The sequence below is a fragment of the Phascolarctos cinereus genome, unplaced genomic scaffold, assembly GCF_003287225.1.
Source record: "Phascolarctos cinereus isolate Bilbo 61053 unplaced genomic scaffold, phaCin_HiC Scaffold_726;HRSCAF=1367, whole genome shotgun sequence".
In the NCBI taxonomy this organism is placed as follows: Eukaryota; Metazoa; Chordata; class Mammalia; order Diprotodontia; family Phascolarctidae; genus Phascolarctos; species Phascolarctos cinereus.
The window spans coordinates 186,253,761-186,275,445 of NW_027556098.1; the positions used below are offsets into that span (position 1 = coordinate 186,253,761).

At 35.4% G+C, this 21,685-nt stretch overlaps 1 protein-coding gene across 1 annotated transcript in view; it reads left to right on the top strand.

The window, feature by feature from the left end:
• HECW2 (HECT, C2 and WW domain containing E3 ubiquitin protein ligase 2) overlaps nt 1-21,685 on the top strand; it is a 422,966-nt gene that overhangs the window by 324,515 nt on the left and 76,766 nt on the right. The window contains 2 exon segments of the mRNA XM_020993535.2: nt 14,474-14,608; nt 17,748-17,850. Of these exon segments, the coding sequence (XP_020849194.1) occupies nt 14,474-14,608; nt 17,748-17,850 (238 nt within the window).

A 21,685-nucleotide genomic window follows, 5' to 3' on the forward strand; every position in this document is an offset into this window, starting at 1 on the left:
GTGAACTGGGCGTGCACCTAAAAAAACTAGAAAGAGAACAAATTAAAAATCCCCAATTAAATGCTGAAATAGAAATCCTGAAAGTCAAAGGAAAAAAATCATAAAAATGAAATTAAAAGAGCCATTAAACTAATAAATAAAATTGGGAGCTGGTTTTATGGGAAAAAAACAATAAAATAGATAAAACATTGGCTAATTTGATTTTTAAAAAAGAAAGAAGAAAACCAAATTATCAACATCAAAAATAAAAAGTGTGACTGCACCAGAAATGAAGATGAAATTAAGTCAATTATTGGGAGTTATTTTGCACCCTTACATGCCAGTAAAACTGACAATCTAAGTGAAATGGATGAATGTTGACAAAAAAATATAAATTGCACAAATTAACAGAAGAGTGAATGGAATATTTAAATAACCCTATCTTAGAGAAAGAAATTGAACAAGCCATCAATGAGCTCTCTAAGAAAAAAGCTTTAGGCCCAGACAAATTTATAAGTGAATTCTACTTAACATTTAAAGAACAATTCATTCCAAAGCTATATAAACTACTTGAAAAAAATAGGTAAAGAAAGAACCTTCCAAATTCCTTCTATGACACAAGTATGGTTTCAATACCTATACCAGGGACAGCAAAACCAGAGGGGGGAAAACAACTATAGACCAATTTCCCTAATGAATATCAATGCAGAAATTTTAAATAAAATACTAGCAAGGAGATTACAGCAATATATCACAAAAATCAAAAACTATGACCAGATGGGATGTATAACAGGAATCCAGGGCTGGTTCAGTATTAGGAAAACGATCAACATAATTGACCATATCAATAATGAAAACAACAAAAATCATATGATTATCTCAATAGATGCAGGAAAAGCTTTTGAAAAAATGCAATATCCATTCCTATTAAAAACACTAGCAAACAACAGGAATAAACGGAGCTTTTCTTAAAACTATAAGTAGTACCTATCTAAAACCAAGAGCAAGCATTATATGTAAAGGGGATAAACCAGAAGCCTTCCCAATAAGATCAAGGGAAAACAAAGATGTCCACTATCACTACAATTATTCAATACTGTACTAGAAATGCTACCTATAACAATTAGAAAAGAAAAAGCAATAAGAAAAGGCAACAAGGAAACAAAACTATCACTCTTTGCAGATGATTTGACAGTACAATTAGAGAATCAACTAAAATCTAGTTGAAACAATTAACTACTTTAGCAAAGTTTCAGGATATAAAATAAACCTGCATAAATCATCAGCATTTCTATATTTTACCAACAAAACCTAGCAAGAAGAATGAAAAAAGAAATTCCATTTAAAATAACTGTAGACAACACATTTTTCACACAAATAAAAACAAATGGTGCCATACCAATCAAACTACCAAAGAATTATTTTGTAGAGCTAGAAAAAATAATAACAAAATTCATCTGGAACAACAAAATGTCAATAATATTAAGGGAATCCATGAAAAACATGTGAAGGAAGGCAGCCTAGCAGTACCAGATTTCAAGCTATAGTATAAAGCAATAATCACCAATCTGGTACTGGCTAAGAAACACAGTGGTGGATCAGTGGAATAGATTAGGTACACAATCTACAAGAGTAAAAGGTCGTAGTAATTTAGTGTTTGACAAACCCAGAGATCCAAGCTTTGAGGGCAAGAACTCACTATTTGACAAAAATTACTGGGAAGACTAGAAAGCAGTCTGGTGTTAACTAAGCATAGACCGACATATCACGCCACATATTAAGATAAGCTCAAAATGGGTACATGATTTAGACATAAAAGGTGATCTTATAAACAAATTAGGAGAGCTTGGGAAAATATACCTGTCAGATTTGTGGATAAGGGAAGAGTTTATGACCAAACCAGAAAAAGAGAGGATTGCTGGAAGTAAAATAGATAATTAATATAGAATTAAATAGATATATGTAGAATTAAATAGATATATATAGAATTAAATATATATATATATAGAATTGTATATATTAAATTAAAAATATTAAATATAGAATTAAATGGATAATTAATAATAGAATTAAAAAGGTTTTGCACAAACAAAACCAATGCAGCCAAAATTAGAAGGAAAGTAAGAAACCGGGGGAAATTTTACAGTAAATTTCTCTCAAAAAAGGCTCATTTCTCAAATACATAGGGAACTGAACCAAATTTATAAAAATAAGAGCCATTTCCTGACTGGTAAATAGTCAAAGGATATGATCAGGCAGTTTTCAGAAGAAGAAATCAAAGCTATCGATAGTCATATGGAAAAATGCTCTAAATCACTAATAATGAAAGAAATGCAAAGTAAAACAACTCTGATGTATTACCTCACACCTATCCGATTGGCTAAAAACAAAAAAGGAAAATTACATGCTGTAGGGGATGTGGAAAAATAGAAACAGTGATGCATTATTATTAGAGATGTGAACTGGTCCAACCATTCTGGAGAACAATTTGGAACTATGCCCGAATAGCTATAAAACTGTGTATACCCTTTGACCCAGCAATACCACTTCTAGGTCTATATCTCAAAAAGATCAAAGGAAAAGGAAAAGGACCTTTATGTATAAAAATATAGCAGCTCTTTTTGTGGTGACAAAAAATTGGAAATTGAGGGGATGCCCATTAATTGAAGAATAGCTGAACAAGTTGTGGTATATGATTGTGATAGAATATTATTGTGCTATAAGAAATGACAAGAGAGATGGTTCAGAAAAACTTGGGAAGACCTACACAACTGATGCAGAGTAAATAAAGTGGGTAGAACTAGGAGAACATTGTATACAGTAAAGCAATATTGTAATGATTATCAATTGTAAACGACTTAGCTGGTCTGATCAATAAAATAATCCAAGATGAATCTAAAGAGCTCATGATGAAAAATGTTATCCACTTCCAGAGGGAAAACTGATGAACTCTGAATGTAGATTGAAGCATATTTTTTTCACTTTATTTTTCTTACTTTTGGGGGGGTAACACAGCTAACATAGAAATATTTTGCATAACTTCACATGTGTAATTGATATTATATTACTTGCTTTCTCAGTGGGTTGGAGGGAGAGAATTTGTAACTGATTTTTTAAAAAAATGAATGTTAAAAATAAATTTTTTTTAAAAAGTGATCATTGGTAACTTTGGATTGGGTAGTTTCAGTTGTATGATGAGATCAGAAGCCAGATTGGACAGAATTTAGAAGTGAGAGTAAAGAGAAGTGGATGTAAATTTATTTTACCTAATGTAAACAGATCTCTTAAGTTGTTTAGCTAAGAAGGGAAGGAGAGCTGTAGGATGATAGTAGAGAGGGTAGGATTAAGTAAGAGTTGAATTTTTGTTAAAAGATAAGGGTGACATGGGTGTGTTTGTAGGCATTGGGGAAGGAGGCTATAGACAGGGTAAGATTGAAGATTAGAGGGAGTGAGGGTGATAATAGATGAAGAAATCTTTTGGAGATGATGTGATAAAGAGTGCATTTAGACAGTGTGTCTTTGACAAGGAGAAGGGCAATCTCTTTACGTGAGACTGGAGTAAAGGAGAAGATGTGGGGGAAGATGTCTGAGTGATATGAACTAAGGAAAGAAGAGGGAGCTCTCAGTTAATAACCTAAATTTTTAAAATTAAGTGATATTTGAGGTTCCCTAGCTAAAAGAGAAGGGAGAAGGAATGCTATGGATGATTTGAGAAAAGATGAGAAGGCGTAGAACTGCAGATGTGGAGAGTTCAATAGCAAATTGATGCCGAAGGAGTAGAATGACTGCCTTTGCTGCAGTGAGGGCCAGAGACTGGATAACATAAGTTTGAAGTAGCCCCTGTTAACATGTTTCATGATTTTTCTTGAGCTCTTTTGTTCTAGGAGGTAGAAAGTGGGAATATTTCATAGTTGTACTTTGGCCATATGTAGCCAGTGATAGACAATAGAGAAAAGGATCTAAGAGTAAAGGACAGTGTAGAGTTGAAATAGTTCATCCAGGGGTCATATTAGAAAAGGGAGGAGAGTGTGGCCAGTACAGGGGTGATGGACTGAGAAATAACTGAACAGTATAGAGAACAGAAGTAATGAAGGGTTCAAAGACTAGGCTTCAGGGTTCTAATGCATTAGGGAAAGATATAATGATAAAAGATTGTGATCAGATAAAGGAATTTAAGAGTGCATGAAGGTGAAACGCTCGGAGAGTAATGGTGAAGTTTAGATAATTTAGTAATGGTTTAGGTGAAGTGGAGTTGAGGACCATAAGTTGTGAGAATTTAGTCTACTGAGGAATTGGGAAAGTTAGGTTATTTGAGGATGTATATATATATGTGTGTGTGTGTATATACACACACACACACACACACACACACATATACATATACACATACATATATATATATGTATGTATGTATGTGTGTTACAGTCCCCTTGTATAAGGGTAGGGGTTCTGGGGAGAGAGACTTTGAGCCAAACTTTGAATCCACTGAGGAAGAAAAGAGAATGTCCTGAGAGTTCAACAGATTCAAAAGCATGCGCTCAAGTATATAAAGATAGATAGATAGATAGATAGATAGATAGATAGATAGATAGATAGATATTTTTCAACTTTTTCCCCTTACTAGTAACAACCATTCTTTAACCAAAGAGATCTTTGCAGTGTTTTACTGAGAAAAATGAAACATTCCCTTTGTCTTCAGCAAATGGTATCATTCATGCCTCTTCTACACTTCTATGATGGTTGAAAGATTGTGTGGGAAGACAGGGAACAATGTAGAGAAAACAGTTATATGTCTTCCCTCACAACATTGGGCAAAGAAGTAAGAAACTCCAAGAAGGGAAAGAATATATGAGTAATGTTTTACTTTTAATTGAAGTAAATTAAAATAAATTGTTTTCCACCCTCATAGTATGTTACAAAACTAAGATCTGGGCTCACCAGTCTAGATTTATTGTAGTGCTTCATTCTTAAATTATGGTTCTTTCTATTGTGATCAAAGCCCTATTGCTCAGGGTATATGTATGAACAGGGTAAGTGTGTGTACTTTTATGGATCCCCAGGTTATTTGGCAAAGATTTCCATGTAGAAAATATAATTTCCTTTAAAGCTACATTCTAGTTTTGTTGAGGCTGTAGTTGTTATGTCTTAAGAAATACTGATGTCCTTTTCTATTCCTAAAATAACTTTTTTTTTTTTAGTATTGTGTGAGGAAAAAGTGTACTTTTTTTTGGCCTTGCTGAAACACTACTTGGCTCCAACTGTCTTAAATTTCCTGGCTTTGACTGTGCCCTGGAGCAGTGAAAGGGTAGAAGTTTTAAAAATGAGACTAAATTCTGGTGTGTTTGCATTCCTTTTATTTCTAACCATGGTTCTTGTGTTCATTAGTGCAGAGCTAGGAAGCTTGAATTAATTTTTTTAATGAAACCACATCAATGGTTGTATGCCACCCTATTGTTCCACAATTTTACTTTATTAGGAGCTAGCCTATATGTTCTTTGATATAATCATCTGTTCACACAATCAGAGTAACATGTTTTTTCAAACAGAACACATAAGCAAATGTTAGGTGCTTTTAATAGATAGTTATATGATGTTAGGGAATTATGAAATACAGTGTACCCTAAATGAAAGAATATTAGGTCAATTTCTGTGCCAGCTTGAACTAGTTAAGCTGTCCTATGGGATATATTCCTTTCCCCCAAATTAATTAGAAAGTAGTTGATGGTGGTAAGCATTGGAAAGATTTCTTGTGGTAATTAATACCTGTGTTACATAGAGAAATGACAGTCCTTCTACTTAATATTGTGCCTATCACATGCTTTCCTTCTCCTTTGAATAAGTGTGTAGATTTTCACAGCTCTCCTGTAAACTAAGTAATTCTTTATATGCAGGCAGAGCAAGTTAGGAACTAAAGATTCTTGTCCAAGGTCGTGCATTAAGCTAGCAATGGAATGCCTGGGTCTTGATTCCTCATCCTGCATTCTATTAGTGCTGTAGGTATGTGGTTTTGAGGGAGTTCTTACCCAAGATCTTGCTCCCAAAGTACTTGGCAGACTTAAGGAGTGTGTGTAAACAATACACATAGCATTCCATCTGCCTCTGAAACAGAACCCTTTGTGAGTTAGAAAAATGTCACCTTTCTACCACCCACAGCAGACTCACAAATGGGTTAGGGAAGGGTATTTGAAGTAGTGAGTGCTTGAAGCATGCTATCTATAGCAGGCTCCCAGGGGCCTTTTAAATCCTGAGAAGACCATGGTAGTCATCCAGTATCAGTGAAGCAGCAGAAAAGCAGAAATGGGGAAATAAAAGAAAGAAAGAAGTAGATCATAGGAAGAGAAATAAAAAGCAAAATAAGAGAGAAAGAAAGGGTATTCCATGTTATAGGGAGTGGACAAGCAGCCTCCCTATCGTTTTATTTTGTTTAGTCTAGATTCATTATTTCATCAGAATAGGAAACTGCCTCTGTGTATGCAGATCTGCAGCTCTTTGTAACAGATTTTGAGAGTCACCTGGGGCACTGAGAGGTTGAGACTTGCCCATAGTCACACAGCTCGTATGTATCAGAGGCGAGATTTGAACCTAGATCTTCCTGATCTCATAGTTGGCCTTTAAATTAGGTATGGCACTATTTGTTATAAGAAAATGAATAAAACAAGGTCTTTGCTCTCCTGGAACTTATAGGGGTTTTTTTTGTTGTTGTTGTTGTCGTCGTTCAGTCGTTTCTCCAGTTCATTTGAGGAAATTGAGGCAGAGTTAACTGACTTGCCCAGAGCCGTACAGCTAAGAAAGAGTCTGAGGCCAGATTTAAACTCAGGAAGATGAGTCTTCCTGACTCCAGGCCCAGCACTTTATTCACTGTACCACCTAACTTCCCTAGACCTTATAGTTTAGTAAGGAAATAAGACTTACACAAATCATTATCCCACATAGGACTTAAAATTGCAAGAAAAGAGATTCATAATGCTATGGGACTTTGGAAGAAGGTTTGGGGGGATTTGGGACAGCTACATTGAATAATTACATTTGAACTTAGAAGGCATTAATATTAAGATTAAGATTAAGTGAGCTGAACAGTAAGAGAAGGGCATTCTAGGGAGGGGGATAATTTTGAAGCAAACGCACAAAGGCAGGAAAGCCTGGCTACAGTTAAGGAATTGTCCAGTTTGGTTTGAGGTTGTTGTGCATGATGGAGAATAATGATAGATAAGCCTTGATAACTAGCTTGGGGCCAAATCATGGGGAGGGCCATGGTGACCTATAATAAAGATATTATACTCCAGTACTCCAATGCATTTGTTATCCTATCAAGGTGGGTATTGCCTTCAACGATGCAGATCACAATTCTCCCATTCCTGCCCATCTTACATGGACTTTGTCCATGTCTTTCTGTAAGTTTACCACAGGGAGTCCACTTCATGTGCAAATGGCATCTTGCTACCTTTGGAGCAGAAGAGCTGTCTGTATGAGAGAGTTGCATTCTCACTACAAGACCCCCTGATCTTTTTTGATCATACAGTTTTTTTTGAGAATGATATAAATTTGTATCTTTGATGAAAGTAATTCCATGAGGACAGGTAAGCTTTTACAAATGGCTTACTGTAGCAGACTACATATTCTCAGTCACACAATTGGCTGAAAGATGCAAAGAAGGCAAGATTTCTAAGTGTTTATTGTTTTGGCCTATTTCAAAAAAAGCATTTGATTCAGAAGAAAGCACAGTCTTAAAGGCTCTCTCCTAATAAGGATTCTTTTGTGTATATATTAACATATTACAAGATTTCTTGGTAAAACAACCATATAGATAATTCACTTTAATGATCCTCAGATTATTAGCATTAAATAAGGCACGAAACAAAGAGACATATGTTTGCCAAATGGATTCCCCATTGTCATGGAACTGGTCCTTTGCTGAGTCCAAATGGAAGAAGAATTCCCTGCCCATGTTGAAATAGTCTAGTCGTCTCAGTTTGGGAGTGATGCTACATTGACTACATCAAAACCAGAGCATTACAGGGCCACCTCAGTGAAACCCATGATTACTCAAAAAAGAGTGGTTAATAATCCATAAAAGGAAAAACTATGTGATTGAAAAAGGCCCTTTTCAAACTATGAGATAGTTTGCATGGCCATTTGGAGGGCCAGTCCATTGTCTGTGCATGCATGTGTATAACTGGATTGGCACTACAAATAGACGCTAAATTGGACCCTAAATTACATAGGAGAGAGTAAGCTTAATTCTGTTTGATTTTAACAATCCAGACTGCTCTTCTGTTTTTAAAAAACAAAAATGCTCTCCTCTATGGTTGCAAATCGTGGACCACCATAATTCCAAAGAATAAAAGTTGTAGGGGACCCAAAGATCAGTGGAGGGGACAAGTAGGCTGCAGCCTACTTCCAGGGATGACATAAGTTAGAACAGCCATTTAAAAGATATACCAAAACTCCAGAAGATCTGTCATCTCATCAATGTGTGTATTTCCTCCAGAGACACAGGTCACAATGCATGCCAGTTCAACCAGAGTGATTCCTGTTTATGGCCTTCCAGAGTTTACCACAGTGGGTCAACTCAATAGACTAGAGGCCCTCCTCATGTTCTCTTGAAATCTTGAGGCTACTAGGGAGCACATAAGCTGTCCATCAGACTATTCCTCACTCTTGCAATGAGATCGGCCCATCTTTTTTTTTTTTATCAGACATTTCTTCGAGGGCATCCTTCATATCATGTATTCTTTGTAACTCCTTGTTTGTAATATTTTACAGTCCTCTTCACACCAGTTGGGTGACTTTCTTTTGCCCTTTAAATGATCTACAAATGTAGTTCATGGAAGGAAGAAAGCAAGGAAAGAAAGGAAAGGAAAGGAAGGAGAGTGATGGAAGGAGGAAGGGGAAAGAAAGGAGGAAAGAAAGAAAGGGGAAGGAAGGAATGAAGGGAGGGAGAAAAGAAAGAAGGAAGTGAAGAAAGAAAGAAGGAAGGAAAGGAGAGAGGGAAGGAGAAAAAGAGGATTCTGTATCATATAAGAAAAGTCAAGTAAAGCAAATTCCCATGTGGGCCACATCCAAAAGTGCATTTCTTAGTCTGCATATTAGTTGCCATCATTTTTCTTCTTCAGGTCTGTAAAGATTATAGTCTTTGGTGATTCACGACCACACAACATCACTAATATTTGTGATCTTATGTTTCATAGAGAAATCTGTGATCATTGAAAGAACTTTTCAATTTTCCAAAGGCCATAGAGTTGGCTGTGTTTCTCCTTTTCACTCCTAGACCCAAGTTTGCAGGATCTATTCAAGACGTAAATCACGTATACATACATACATACGTACATACATACATACATACATACATTCACATACATATACATACACGTATGTATGCGTATATATGTATGTGTGTGTATATATATATATATATATATACACACACACACACAATGTGTGTATATATGTACATATACATACTTGTGTATTTTGTCCATTAAGCTGCATATTATAATCTAGGCAATGGGTATTCTTTATCCATTTAGTTTTTCTGGTGTGGCTAATTGGAGCAAATTCATCTTGATGATGATATAGCTTATCTAGCAGACTGAGCACTGTTTTGGGTCTTGATGCATTACAATGCATCAAATATATCTTGAAGAAATCTAACATCCTATAGGATAAGAATTCTTTCATAAACTTTCTAAAAATAGTTTGATAATGCTATTTCAGTATAATTAATGTGCTTTTTGATCCTATATATTTTATTTTATGCACTTAAAAACCTTATTTGAGATGGGGTCCATAAGTTTCACCTCATTGACAAAGGTGTCTGTGTCACAGAAAAGGCTAAGAACTCCTACAATAAGGAACCTCTCTCCAACTTAGACTCTATTGAATCGGCTCCTTGACACTGGCAAACACCCTTGCCAGGCATTGTTGTTGTTCAGTCATTCATTTATATCTGACTCTGTGTGACCCCATGGACATTGTACATGGAATTTTCTTGATAAGATACTGGAGTAGTTTGCCGCTTCCTTCTCTAGTGTGACTGCATTTTACAGATGAGGAACTGAGTCCAATAGAGGTTAAGTGACTAACCTAGGGTCCGACAGCTACTAAGTATCTGAGGCCAAATTTGAACTCAGATCTTCCTGATTCCAGGCCCAGTGCTCCACCCACTGTGCCACCTAGCTGCCCCAATCATACATCTTCTGACTTTTGCTTTCCTTGATGCAAATAATCATTGAACAAAAGGTCATTGAATAAGGATCAGTCTCCTCATTATGGAGAGCAATTGACTTGCATTGGTTGAAATTTTTTATGAAACTTTAATAACAGGTGTCTTTGTCTTTCCTTCCACCTATTTTCCAGTTTTAAGGTAGTACTATTTTGTTTACATAATCTAGATTGGAGATGTATAATTTTAATGAAGCTCGTCCAGGAATGTATGATTGAAAAAGGAAGTAGGCCAGTCACATAGTGGGAATAAGGGATGGAAACCTCAAATGTTGCACTACTTCCCACAAAATATAAAAAGACCTAAAGGAAGGTCTTTAGCATGTTGGGTAGGTCCTTTGTAGATGATCAGTGAAAAGGAATGGATAAGAATTACACAGGATTAGAAGATATGGATGTGTTACAATTTGCACTCATAGAGGGAATCCATCCATCTAGTGAGCTTGGGAAGAAACAAATTAAAGAATCTAATTAGAAAGCTTTTGCAATAGTTTAGGAAAGAAATAATGAAAGCCTGAACTAGATGAATAGCAGTAAAGACAACAAGCAGAAGATAGATCCTAGAGAAAGACTTAGTAACTGGTTGAATATAAAGGGCAAGGAAGATAAAGAAGAAAAACATGATTCTTGAATAATAATATAATTATAATGATAGTATTTATATAACTTTAAAGTTTATAATGCTTTTTATAAATATTATTTTATCTTCACAACAACCCTAAAAGGTAGGTATTATTATTATTATCCCTATTTTATAGTTGAGGAAACTGAGGCAGATAAAGTGTAAGCAATTTGCCCAGATTCCCACAACCAGCAAGTATTTGATTCTGTGTTCCTGGTTCTGATTTAAGTTTTCTATGTACTGTACCCCCTGGCTACTTCCTTGAAATGAATGGGAGGCTGGTGATAGCTTAAATATATAAAAACATCAAGAAGAGGGCATAGATTTAGTGGCAAGAAGCAACTGAGTTAAGCTTTGAATGTGTCAAAACACCTGTGTGGAGAGTTCTAGCAGACTTGGAAGTCAAGGTCTGAATCTAGAGACAAGTTGGAATTGGAGGGAAAATTTTAGTTATCTTCATTATAGAGATGTCAGTTGAAGCCATAGATAACAATTGCCAAGTGAGAGAAGGCTCATGGTAGAACTCTGTTGTTGTATTAGAACCCTCAGAAGCACATTAAAGGGAGAAGATGCAGAAAATGAGCCAATGAAAGAGAAGGAAAGGAGTCATTTGGTAAGAAAGAACCGGGAGCAAGCTGTATCACAGAAACCACAGAAACAGAGAGTTTCCATGAAAATAAGAGGAAATAGTGTCAAAAGTAGCATGCAACTTTATATATGAGGAATTGAGTCAAATAGGGTCAAGTGACTAACCTAGAGTCACCCAGCTACTAAGTATCTGAGTAGTGCATGAAGTGCATGAAGACTGAGAAAAAGACACTAGGTATAGCGATCTTTAAAAGAGAAAATTTTTTAAAGTGTTGAGGGTGAAAGCCAGAGTGCATAGTTTTTTATGGTTAAAATGGTAAGTAAAAGCAGTAAATGTGGACTACTCTTTACAACAGTGTTGTAGAAAGGAGAATGGCCTGGGTGGGAAAGGCAGCTGAGGCTACATGGGGGAGAAGGAAATGCAGTAGCTCCAGGTATCTAGACAGGGTTTCTTTGCCTGTTTGTTTTATTTAAAGACAGCAGAAACTTGGGCATGGTTGTATTTAGAGGGGTAGGAATTAGTGTAGGGGAGAGTGTGAAGAGTAAATATTGACGATAAGAGGGAGGGAGAAGAAAGATAAGATATCTAGCTTCATAACTTTCTCACTTTATCATCTGAAATAATCAAGCATTTCTGTGTTTCTGCAGTGCTACAAGATTTTCAAAAATTATTTTCTTGGTAAATTAATTTATTATTTTCTTGGCTCTAGGTCTGTTCTCAGATAATTTCTTGTAGCAAAGCTTTATTGAGAGAATGAACACTAGACAATCTTCTTAACACTCAATTATACTGTGACACTGATTGTAAATCATGTTTGACCTATATACATAGCCCCAGTAATTACATAGGTGGTTGTTTTTCAAAATACATTGCTAATGCTATTAAATGACCATTCTACAAAAAGCATTTCAAAGAAATTAAATTGAGTAAATACACAATCCTATTTTAGTACTAGTACTTCATCTTCTTTCTTAATCACTGTGGCTTACAATATAATTAAACAACATACCCTTTGGTCAAGAGATGTTATTAATTTTTTAAGTGCATGAGAACTGACCATGACTCTAGGAGGTAAAATTTTGAGGTTGGGATGCCCATTCCCTTAAAATAGGTGTAACTAATATCCATGTGTGAGAACCAGTTAGTTCCCATTGAAGAAGTCTTTAAAGACTGAAAGGAACTGTTTAAGTGTACTTGCCTACCTTCTAAATGAAATAGTGTCTTGTGTTGGTAAGGGTTAGAATGTAGGTCTAGTCTTAGAAGATCTAAGATGACAAATTGTGGCTATCCTATGTTTCCTTTTAATGAGGGCAGAAGATTTGACAGCAGAGGGGAAGAGGTTTAGGAATGCTTTCTCATCTAAGTGAGACTTGCTATATTCTTTATATCCTGGAATCCAATGCTTGGTGGCACAAAAGGGATAAGTGTGTGTGTGTGTGTGTGTGTGTGTGTGTGTGTGTGTGTGTGTGTGTAAAGGTTGGGTTTTTTTTCCATTTCTGGTGTAGAAAGACACCTTGTTATAGTGGAAAGTGTACAGAAATTGGAGTTAGGAAGACCTGAGTTTGAATCCTACTTCTAACATTCAGTTACTTAACTTCTCTCACCCTCAGTGTCCTAATCTGTAAAATGGGAATAATAATATATATAGTTTCCTTATGGAAGTTTTATGAAAATCAAATGAGAAAATGTACTTAAAGCCCTTTGTGAACATGCTACATAATGTAATGAGTTACTTAAATGTCAATTATCATCATCATTATGATGATTATTACTCTTTCCTAATGCTTCAATTTATCATAGTTTAAATTGGCCTATTTCTCAGCAGTGAGAATCATGCGATTGCTCTCAGAAATCTTTTTAAAAAATCATTTTTGTCTAGTTTGCAGATGTTTTATCACAAATCAAAATGAGCTTCATTCTATGAACAAAGTATTTCAATATCTAGAATGGTTAGACTCTTTTTCTTAGGCAGCATTTTTCCAGTAGCACAATGGAATTCACCTAGTCACACTCTTCTCTTTGTGGTCACAGTATCCTGTGACATCATTTTCCCCAGTGTGAATAGCCATTGCTTTTATATTTGGCTGGTGCAGTAAGTAATCCCCTCTGCTTAAAGCCTGAGATCATCTGCCCTGACACATTCTGTCATATTTATAGATTGTGGTTTGCTAGTTTACTAGCGTTATCCTGATAAGCCCTTTTATCTGGGGTGGCTTAATTAATTTTTTCCCAATAATGGCAAACTTACTTAAACTAATTTTTCTTTAAGTGAGGAGTACTAATGCTGGATCCTGGCTCAAATCTTATTATCTACGATGGTATCCTGCCTTTTAAATATATGTAATTAGTCCCTCCACAGAAAAGACCTAGGGCTTAATTCTGTTAAGAGCCTTGATGTCAAGAGTTTAGGACACAACCTATAGACTTTTGTTCTGTGGGTCAGAGGACGCCAATAAAGGGTTTTGGAGGGGATGGGAGGATTGACCTGATCAAAGCACAAGTTTCAGAAAATTAACCTAGCAGCAGTGTGCCAGATGGATTGTGAAGGGTCCTTAAGAGATTAGAGACAAGGTTACCACTTAAAAGGCTGTTGCAATAGTCTAGGGCCTAGACTCTAGGCCCAAAGTAGGGTGTTAGCAGTAGGAACAGAACAAAAAGGAAAAAAGCCAGAAATACAGCAAAGGGATGCTCCTGAGAATTTGTGGAGTTTCACTAAAAACAGCTATTTGACCATAGGCAAATCACATAACCTCTCTGGGTCTTGGTTTCTTCATCTGTGAAAGGAAAGGGTGGAAGTAAATGACCTTTAAGTTCCATTCCAAATTAAAAATTCTACAATTGATATAATTAATGATAATATTAATATAGTTAATAATATAAGCCCTGTTGTAAAAAGATGTTAACAATAAGACAAAGATTTGAAGGATATTATAAAAGAGGTCTAAGGAAGTGAATCCTAAGTATATTCACAAAATCCCAGGATATGTGAGAGCTAGCTACTTGCAGGAATGTTAGATCCATAGATGTAGCAAGCATTGACTCTGAGTTTGTCTGTCTTCTAGGCTTTTTTTGTTGACCACAATTCCCGTACCACCACCTTCATTGACCCCCGGCTCCCTCTGCAGAGCAGCAGACCCACGAGCGCTTTGGTGCATCGGCAACACCTGACCAGGCAGCGCAGCCACAGTGCTGGTGAAGTGAGTCACAGAGTTTTCTTGGGGGCTTTCCTGATGGCTGATGAAAACTGATAGGGATATGGCTGAGCTTAAGCTGAGATGGCCTAAAAATGTTTTCCTTTTTTTTTTTTTTTTGTAATTTAATGTGAGGTGTTTTGATAAAAATCGAGGTTAAAATATCAGCAGTTTTCTGAAAACAGAAACATGGTGAAAGTTGTTTTTTGGGTTTTTTTTTTAAGGAATGATCTTGCCAGAGGAATGGGGAGGGAGAAGGTCACAATCTTTGTTTATATACCCTTATGCATAGATGGCTTCATAATCATTTGTTGTATATATCTACTGAAGGTAGCAAGGAAGTATACATTCAAGTCATCAACACAAATTTCTTCTTGAGCACCTACTGTGTGCCAGACATTGTGCTAAGTTCTGGGGCTATAAAGAAAGGCAAAAACTGTCCCTGCCCTCCAGGAGCTCAGAATCCAGTGAAGAAGAGAACGTGCAAACAACTTTGTACAAACAAACTACGTACGAGATAAATTGGAGATAATTTCTCCAATCTCTACCATTGAGGAGAACCAAAAAGACTTCTTGCAAAAGTTTCAAATTTCAGTCATTTGGAAGTTAAGTTAAACATAAGAAGTAATTCCTTGGGAAAGGGTTGCTAGAACAAAAGTTGTGGAATTTCCTTCACTGATGGTCTTTAAAATTGGAACGTATATCTATCTGTGGAGGGTTCTCTGTTGTCCCATGCTTGCTGGACCTAAGAAGATGGGTTCATAGTATCATAGATTTAGCTAGAAGAGACCTCAGGAGTCAGTTAAGGGGTTGGGCTGGCTAGACCTTAAGATTTCTTCCAGCCCTAGGTCTTTGATAACTCTATTGATTCCATTGGATTTGACCTGTTTTCTGTGGATTCTTAATGCAGTGCCATATTGTAACCACTTGAGGGCACTCAGATTTCCTAATTACACGTCACAGACTATTACTCCGACAGTTTACGTGAGCAAAGGGAGTGTTCAGGTATGTGTGTGTGTGTGTGTGTGTGTGTGTGTGTGTGTGTGTGTGTGTGTATATGTGTGTGTGTGTATGTGTATGTGTGTGTGTGTGTGTGTGTGTGTGTGTGTGTGTGTGTGTGTGTGTATATATATATATATATTATATATATATATATATATATTTATATATAAATATGTCATCTGTCCTTCCCCAACAGCTTAAATGCCTTTATTGTTTGGGTTTTGTATACATTATATGAGATGTGCTTGGCATTTAGTAAGCACTTAACAAATGTTTTTACATTTATTATGCATAATTCAAAAAATTTCCCTAAAGCATTAGTAGATGACAGCCAAATTCGCATTCTGAGTATCTTTTTAACACCAGCATGATATCCTTTAGATTCTGGATTGATGATGGAGTATTTCCTTGATAAAGAGAAAACACAATAGAGTGAAACTCCATGACTATATTTGATTCATTTGAGTTTAACTCTTTTGTAATTCTCCTTCTCATCACATAGTCCAGTTCTGTTTCATTGGCTTTGTGTCTTTGCTAATTGCGTGCATGCATGAGTACGTGTGTGTGTGTGTGTGTGTGTGTGTGTGTGTGTGTGTGTATCTGGAAAGATATTTATGTGAAGCTCATATAAAATTTGTAGATGCTTGATATGCTCGGTATTTATAGCTCAAGAGTAACTTATAAATCTTTACTCTGTCTATCCTGTAAATTAGTAATGCTACATTGCAGGATACCGGCATAATCCATTCTACAAACACAAATCTCTTACCTTTGGACCTGGTACTTGATAAACGGGTAGAATCTACTATGCCTGACCTCACGTTGTCCTTCAGCAAACTCACCTTATTTTTCAGTTCTCATTAAGCAAATGGTTCTCAGGACTATTCAAAACGACCCATTTTCAGGGAAGCCACAAATAAAAGTGAGAACTGTCCCTAAAATCCCTTTTATAATTATTTTCGCAGAATCTAAAGTATTATGATAGCCCAGTGAACCCAATTTCAGGAAGAGATGCTGAAACAATCATTAACATTGTCTGAAGATTTCTTGTGAAAGAAAGATATATGGGTGTAGCAGAGCTCACCCCTCCTAAAGTTCACCCTTTATCTACAATATTGTTAAACCTTCATAGGAAATGCCTACTGTCTAATTGGTGGTAGGAGGTACATCCTGTGTTATGTCTGATGCCAATTTGTCTGTTGACTGGGTCTGATTTCAAGAAATGAGGAATTGGGGACAGGTCTTATTTCTAGTTCTAAGAATGATGACACATAGCTCCCTACTTGCAAAAGAAAAACCTAATGTCTGTCATTGGTGTCTTTAAATAGTACCTTCATCCTGGTTAATAAAAACCATGGGTAGTGATTGATCTCACAAAGGCAGTGACTGACCTCATTATACAAACCCTAGAATTTACAGTAAGTCACTGTGAAAAAAGACATATGAGCCTTTCCAGCTAGACACACTACCTTTGACCTTTAGAATATTCCAAAAAGTTAAATGATATAATACATTAAAATTTATAAGAGTCTTTGAATGAATGGGAGTAGGGATATATTACTGAGTATTAATATACAAATATGATATAAGCAATCATCTTCTGATAGCTTCCCTTTATAATTTGGTATTCTGTGAAATTTTGGTGGAAGAATGTATGTATTTATAAAGATGAAAAAAAATTACAAGATATAAACTCTCCCTAAAATAATCAGATCCTCAAAATATAATTGTTTTACATGTTTGCGTATCTAGTTCAAGAACCTGTTTCTATATTATAAAATAATTAATTCAAATTGGTACAATTAAACTAAGTCCATTTGCTTGCTGCTGCTACCAATTATCCTGTGTGATAGCTTCCAAATAGAAATGGCGGAAAAAATAGGCATTAGGAACCTAGCTAAAGGTAACTGGTCAGTTCATCTGCTGAAATTTTATAAAAGGGGGAGGGAGCTTGGTTTAAAAATTGAACATTAGGATATTGCCCTAATTCAGCTCCCAGACTGATCTTTTTCTTGTTCATTTGCAGGACTCAGTTCTGTGAATGTACAAGCTATTTCCAATTGACACACCATACACTCCCAAGGCGTGCTTTAGAGGAGGACGCCAGTTATTTGGCAGGACGTGACTATGTTTCTGTTTACAGGTAGGAGAGGACTCTCGACATTCAGGGCCACCAGTTCTTCCTAGGCCATCTAGCACCTTCAATACCGTCAGTAGGTCACAGTACCAGGACATGGTTCCAGTGGGTATGTCATCAGCTGCTATATTGTTCTTCAAATAAGGAAATTCTAATATAATTTTGCATGTCAATGTGTAGCATACGTGTGTGTATATGCTGTTTATTGCTGTGGGTTTGGAGTTTGGACAGTTCTATTCATTTGACATTCCTTGCTGGGGAATTTTGACCTTTGGGCACATAAGATTGAAGTGATTTGAAAACTGCCAGCATGTAACAAGTGCGTCATGTTAAAAAGCATTGGCAGAGATGCTTTTGTACTTTGTTTGAAATTCTATTGCATTTTCCTTAAGAAACCATTCACAGATTTAATTCATATTTGAATTTTAAAAGCATTGCATTGTTTAAAAAAACAAAAATTAAGGTGAATTTTTATATTTCTTAGCCTTTTCTACATATGAGTATTTGATTATTGAAAGTGATAGAAAATATGACTTATTATGGAATACATGAAATATGGATAAATTAATTGACTACTGTTTTGAAATAAACATGCTCCAAACTGTCTGGTCTAGGACTGAAGGCACGTGACTTTGCATTGGCATAATAAATAAATGGGGAAAACAATGATACTCTATTTTGAAAGACTTGAGAAAAGTGGCACCTCAGTGTTACTGCTTACTTAAGCAAAGTAGAAATAGTCCCCCCAATACTGGAAAAAAAGTGGTATAATGGAAAGAATGCTAGTCAGGAGACTGCATTTTGTCTTTCCGCTGTCATTAAGTTGGGTTATGTCACTTAATCTCTGTCACCACAGTTTCCTCATCTATAAAATGTTGGTTAAACTAGATAATCTCTAAGGTTCCTTCTAATTTTAAAATTCTATGATCTCATGATTCTATTGCCAAATGATAATGGGAATTTTCCCTTATGTGAAATATTAACAGATTTATAATATCTTTGTAGATATTAAAATTTTGTTTAATTAAAAGACATTCTCTTATTAATCATGTTGTCTGATATAAAAAATCTAAGCAGAGAAAAACTTAAAATTTTTTCAATTCTTGTTTTTATTGTTTTCTATTGTATTCTTGATTCCTTTAAGCTTTGCTAGATTTTAAATGCAGTATTCTTTTTCTTTTTAGTTTATCTTTTATCTGCTTTATAGCACTGTCAGGAATAGAGTTGATTCTTTAAAATTTTTTGTCTTATGAATGCAAGTGAGGAAAAAGATAAATAAAGCAATGGTATCCTAGATGAGATAATTCCTCTTGCATAAGTCAGCCTTTTCTGTTCCTGGTTCTCATGCAATCAGACCAACTATCATTCTTTAAGATTTATTACTGTCCTTACTTGTGTGCTGAAGTCCTATACTAGGCATATAAAATATATAATATTTATTTCTCCAGAAACAATATGCTAAGATAAAATAAATAGACATTTCCTTGGGGCAAAATATCAAACCATGTATCATTAAAATTGCCAGACCACTCAGATTAAATATAATCTGTATGGACAAAGCTATTGAATTTTTTTAAACTGGATTCATTCTTAGGAAATAATGTAAAAATCATGGATTTAAGAAACTCCATATTGAAAATGGGATTATATATTAGCAGTTTAAGAATACTTTTCATTTTATATACAATGATTTACTCAATAATATTGGCCATTTTGAATATTTTATATAATTATTTATGTGCTTGTTTTCAATGTACGTGTACTGAGTAACAGACTATAAAGACAGAATGGTAAAGTCAATAGGGAGCCAGCTTCAGAGTCAAGAAGACCTTGGTCCAAGTCCTGCTCTTGTCAGGTACTGGCTGTGTGATGCTGGGAAAGTCACTTGACTTCTTAGAATCCCAGGCAGCTCTCTAAGGCATTTTAATTGATAAACATTGACCGATCTCCACAAGTAGAAGGAGTTTCCACACCAGAATTTTCCTAAACAATGAAACCACAGAGGATAATGATGATGATGAAAGAGGAGGAGAAGGAAGAAAAGAAGAAGATAGAAAGAGAAGGAGGAAGAGAAGAGTAAGAAGGAGGAGAAAGAGAAAAATAATGTGTTATGTTAAAGTCTAGCAAATGTCTTCAGCAGGGTTTTGTGTATACTTCTATTGTAATAGATAGTTATTATTTGGTTTAAGATCTTATGTATCATTTATAGAACATGAAAATATTGGCTGAACCTGAATCCCTGATGAGAAAACCATGACTTAACATTTAAAAATGCTTAGAACCATTTAAATATACTTTTACGATATCATGGAATATCAGAGATGGAAAGAGCCTCAGAGATCACCTGCTCTAACCCATACATGGAAAAGAATCTCTGCCCCAACATACCTGATAATTGGTCATTTGTTCAGTTTTTGCTTGAATACCTCCAGTGGAGGATGGATGTGGAGAGGAGAGAGGAATATAATATGCAACCTCTTAAGTCAATGAATTCCATTTTTTATATCTCTAATTGTTAAGTTCTTTCTTAGTTCCAGGCTACATTTACTTCTTTGGAACTTCAACTCATTGGTCCTATTTCTGTACTCTGGGGCTAGATGAAACAAATCTATTTTTAATGATTTTTTTCTTTAAACCGGGCACATTTTGGCCTCCATATAAGCCTTTTTTATAATTTGTCCTTGTTTAATATTTTAAAATTTTGCTTATTGTTTATAAGTGTACTTCTTTAAATTTTACATGTTTTAGAATGTAGTTTCTCCTCTATGTTCATGGCTAGGTCAAGGCAATATAATGAAATTCTCAATATTATCCGAACAGTTTTATAGCTTTAATGTGGTGCCACTCACAGTGCTTCATAAGTGGAGAACTTCATAAAATTAAATAAATCCAAATTGCCAAGAATATCAAGATAAGTTATAAGGAGAAAAATTAAGAAGTACTGGGCTGCCAGATATCTAATTATATTGTTAACTAGCAATAAATAAAACTGTCTGGTACTAAGGAAGAAACAATAGAAAAAAGATCCCTGGAGTTGAGTCCACAATCCTAAAGCAGACACCGAGGAATGCGAATTGGTAGATTTAATATAACAAAACACTGGAGGAAAAATTAATTATTAATTAACAATTTGGGAAAATCAAATTATGGTATAGTGAAAAAAATAAGATTATGTCTGAATCCCACACAATATATTACAATAAATTTTCAGTGACTCAATGATCCATTTATATTATCTCACAGTCACTAATAGCTTTGATCACAACAGAATGTTTTACACAAAACAAACAAAAGAGGAAGAATAAAAAGGATTCTGATTCATGGATTTTCTAATTCTTGCTGCACATATTGTTAGCCAAAATCAACCAACATGTATATCTATATGTGTTCTAAAATCTGCAGCTACTGCTGCTAATTGTGGGGTGGTTTTTGTAGCTTTCTTTGCAGATGTATTGGAAAAGACCCATCTGTGGCCTACTGCCATTTGTATATTTGTTATAGGAATGATTTGTCCCCTTCCTTGTGTCCATCATTCTTACTTATAGAACTTACTCTTGAGTCTGCCTCTAGCACTTGTCCCATAAGCCACCTAACATTTCAAACCCCAAAAGAACCTCTCTGTTTTCTGAATGCTGAGTGCTAGTTTGGGATTTCTATTCTTAGCTTCTAAAAAGTTAATAACTATAGCTTATTTTCTTTATGTTCCTTGTGTCATAGTCTTCTTAACATTTTATGCAAAATTTTTTGTAATTGCCACTATTTGGCTGTCACTCATCTTCTGTGTATCTATTGTCTGTTGGGAATTGTCTGATGGAGTGTGCAAAGTGTCTTAGCGTCATTCTTAACTTGCCACTTGATGATAGCTGTGATTCCATTAGATTAGTCTAGTAAAAATGCTTAATGAGGCCAGATGTGACATATGGTAATAGGTTAACCACAAAGTA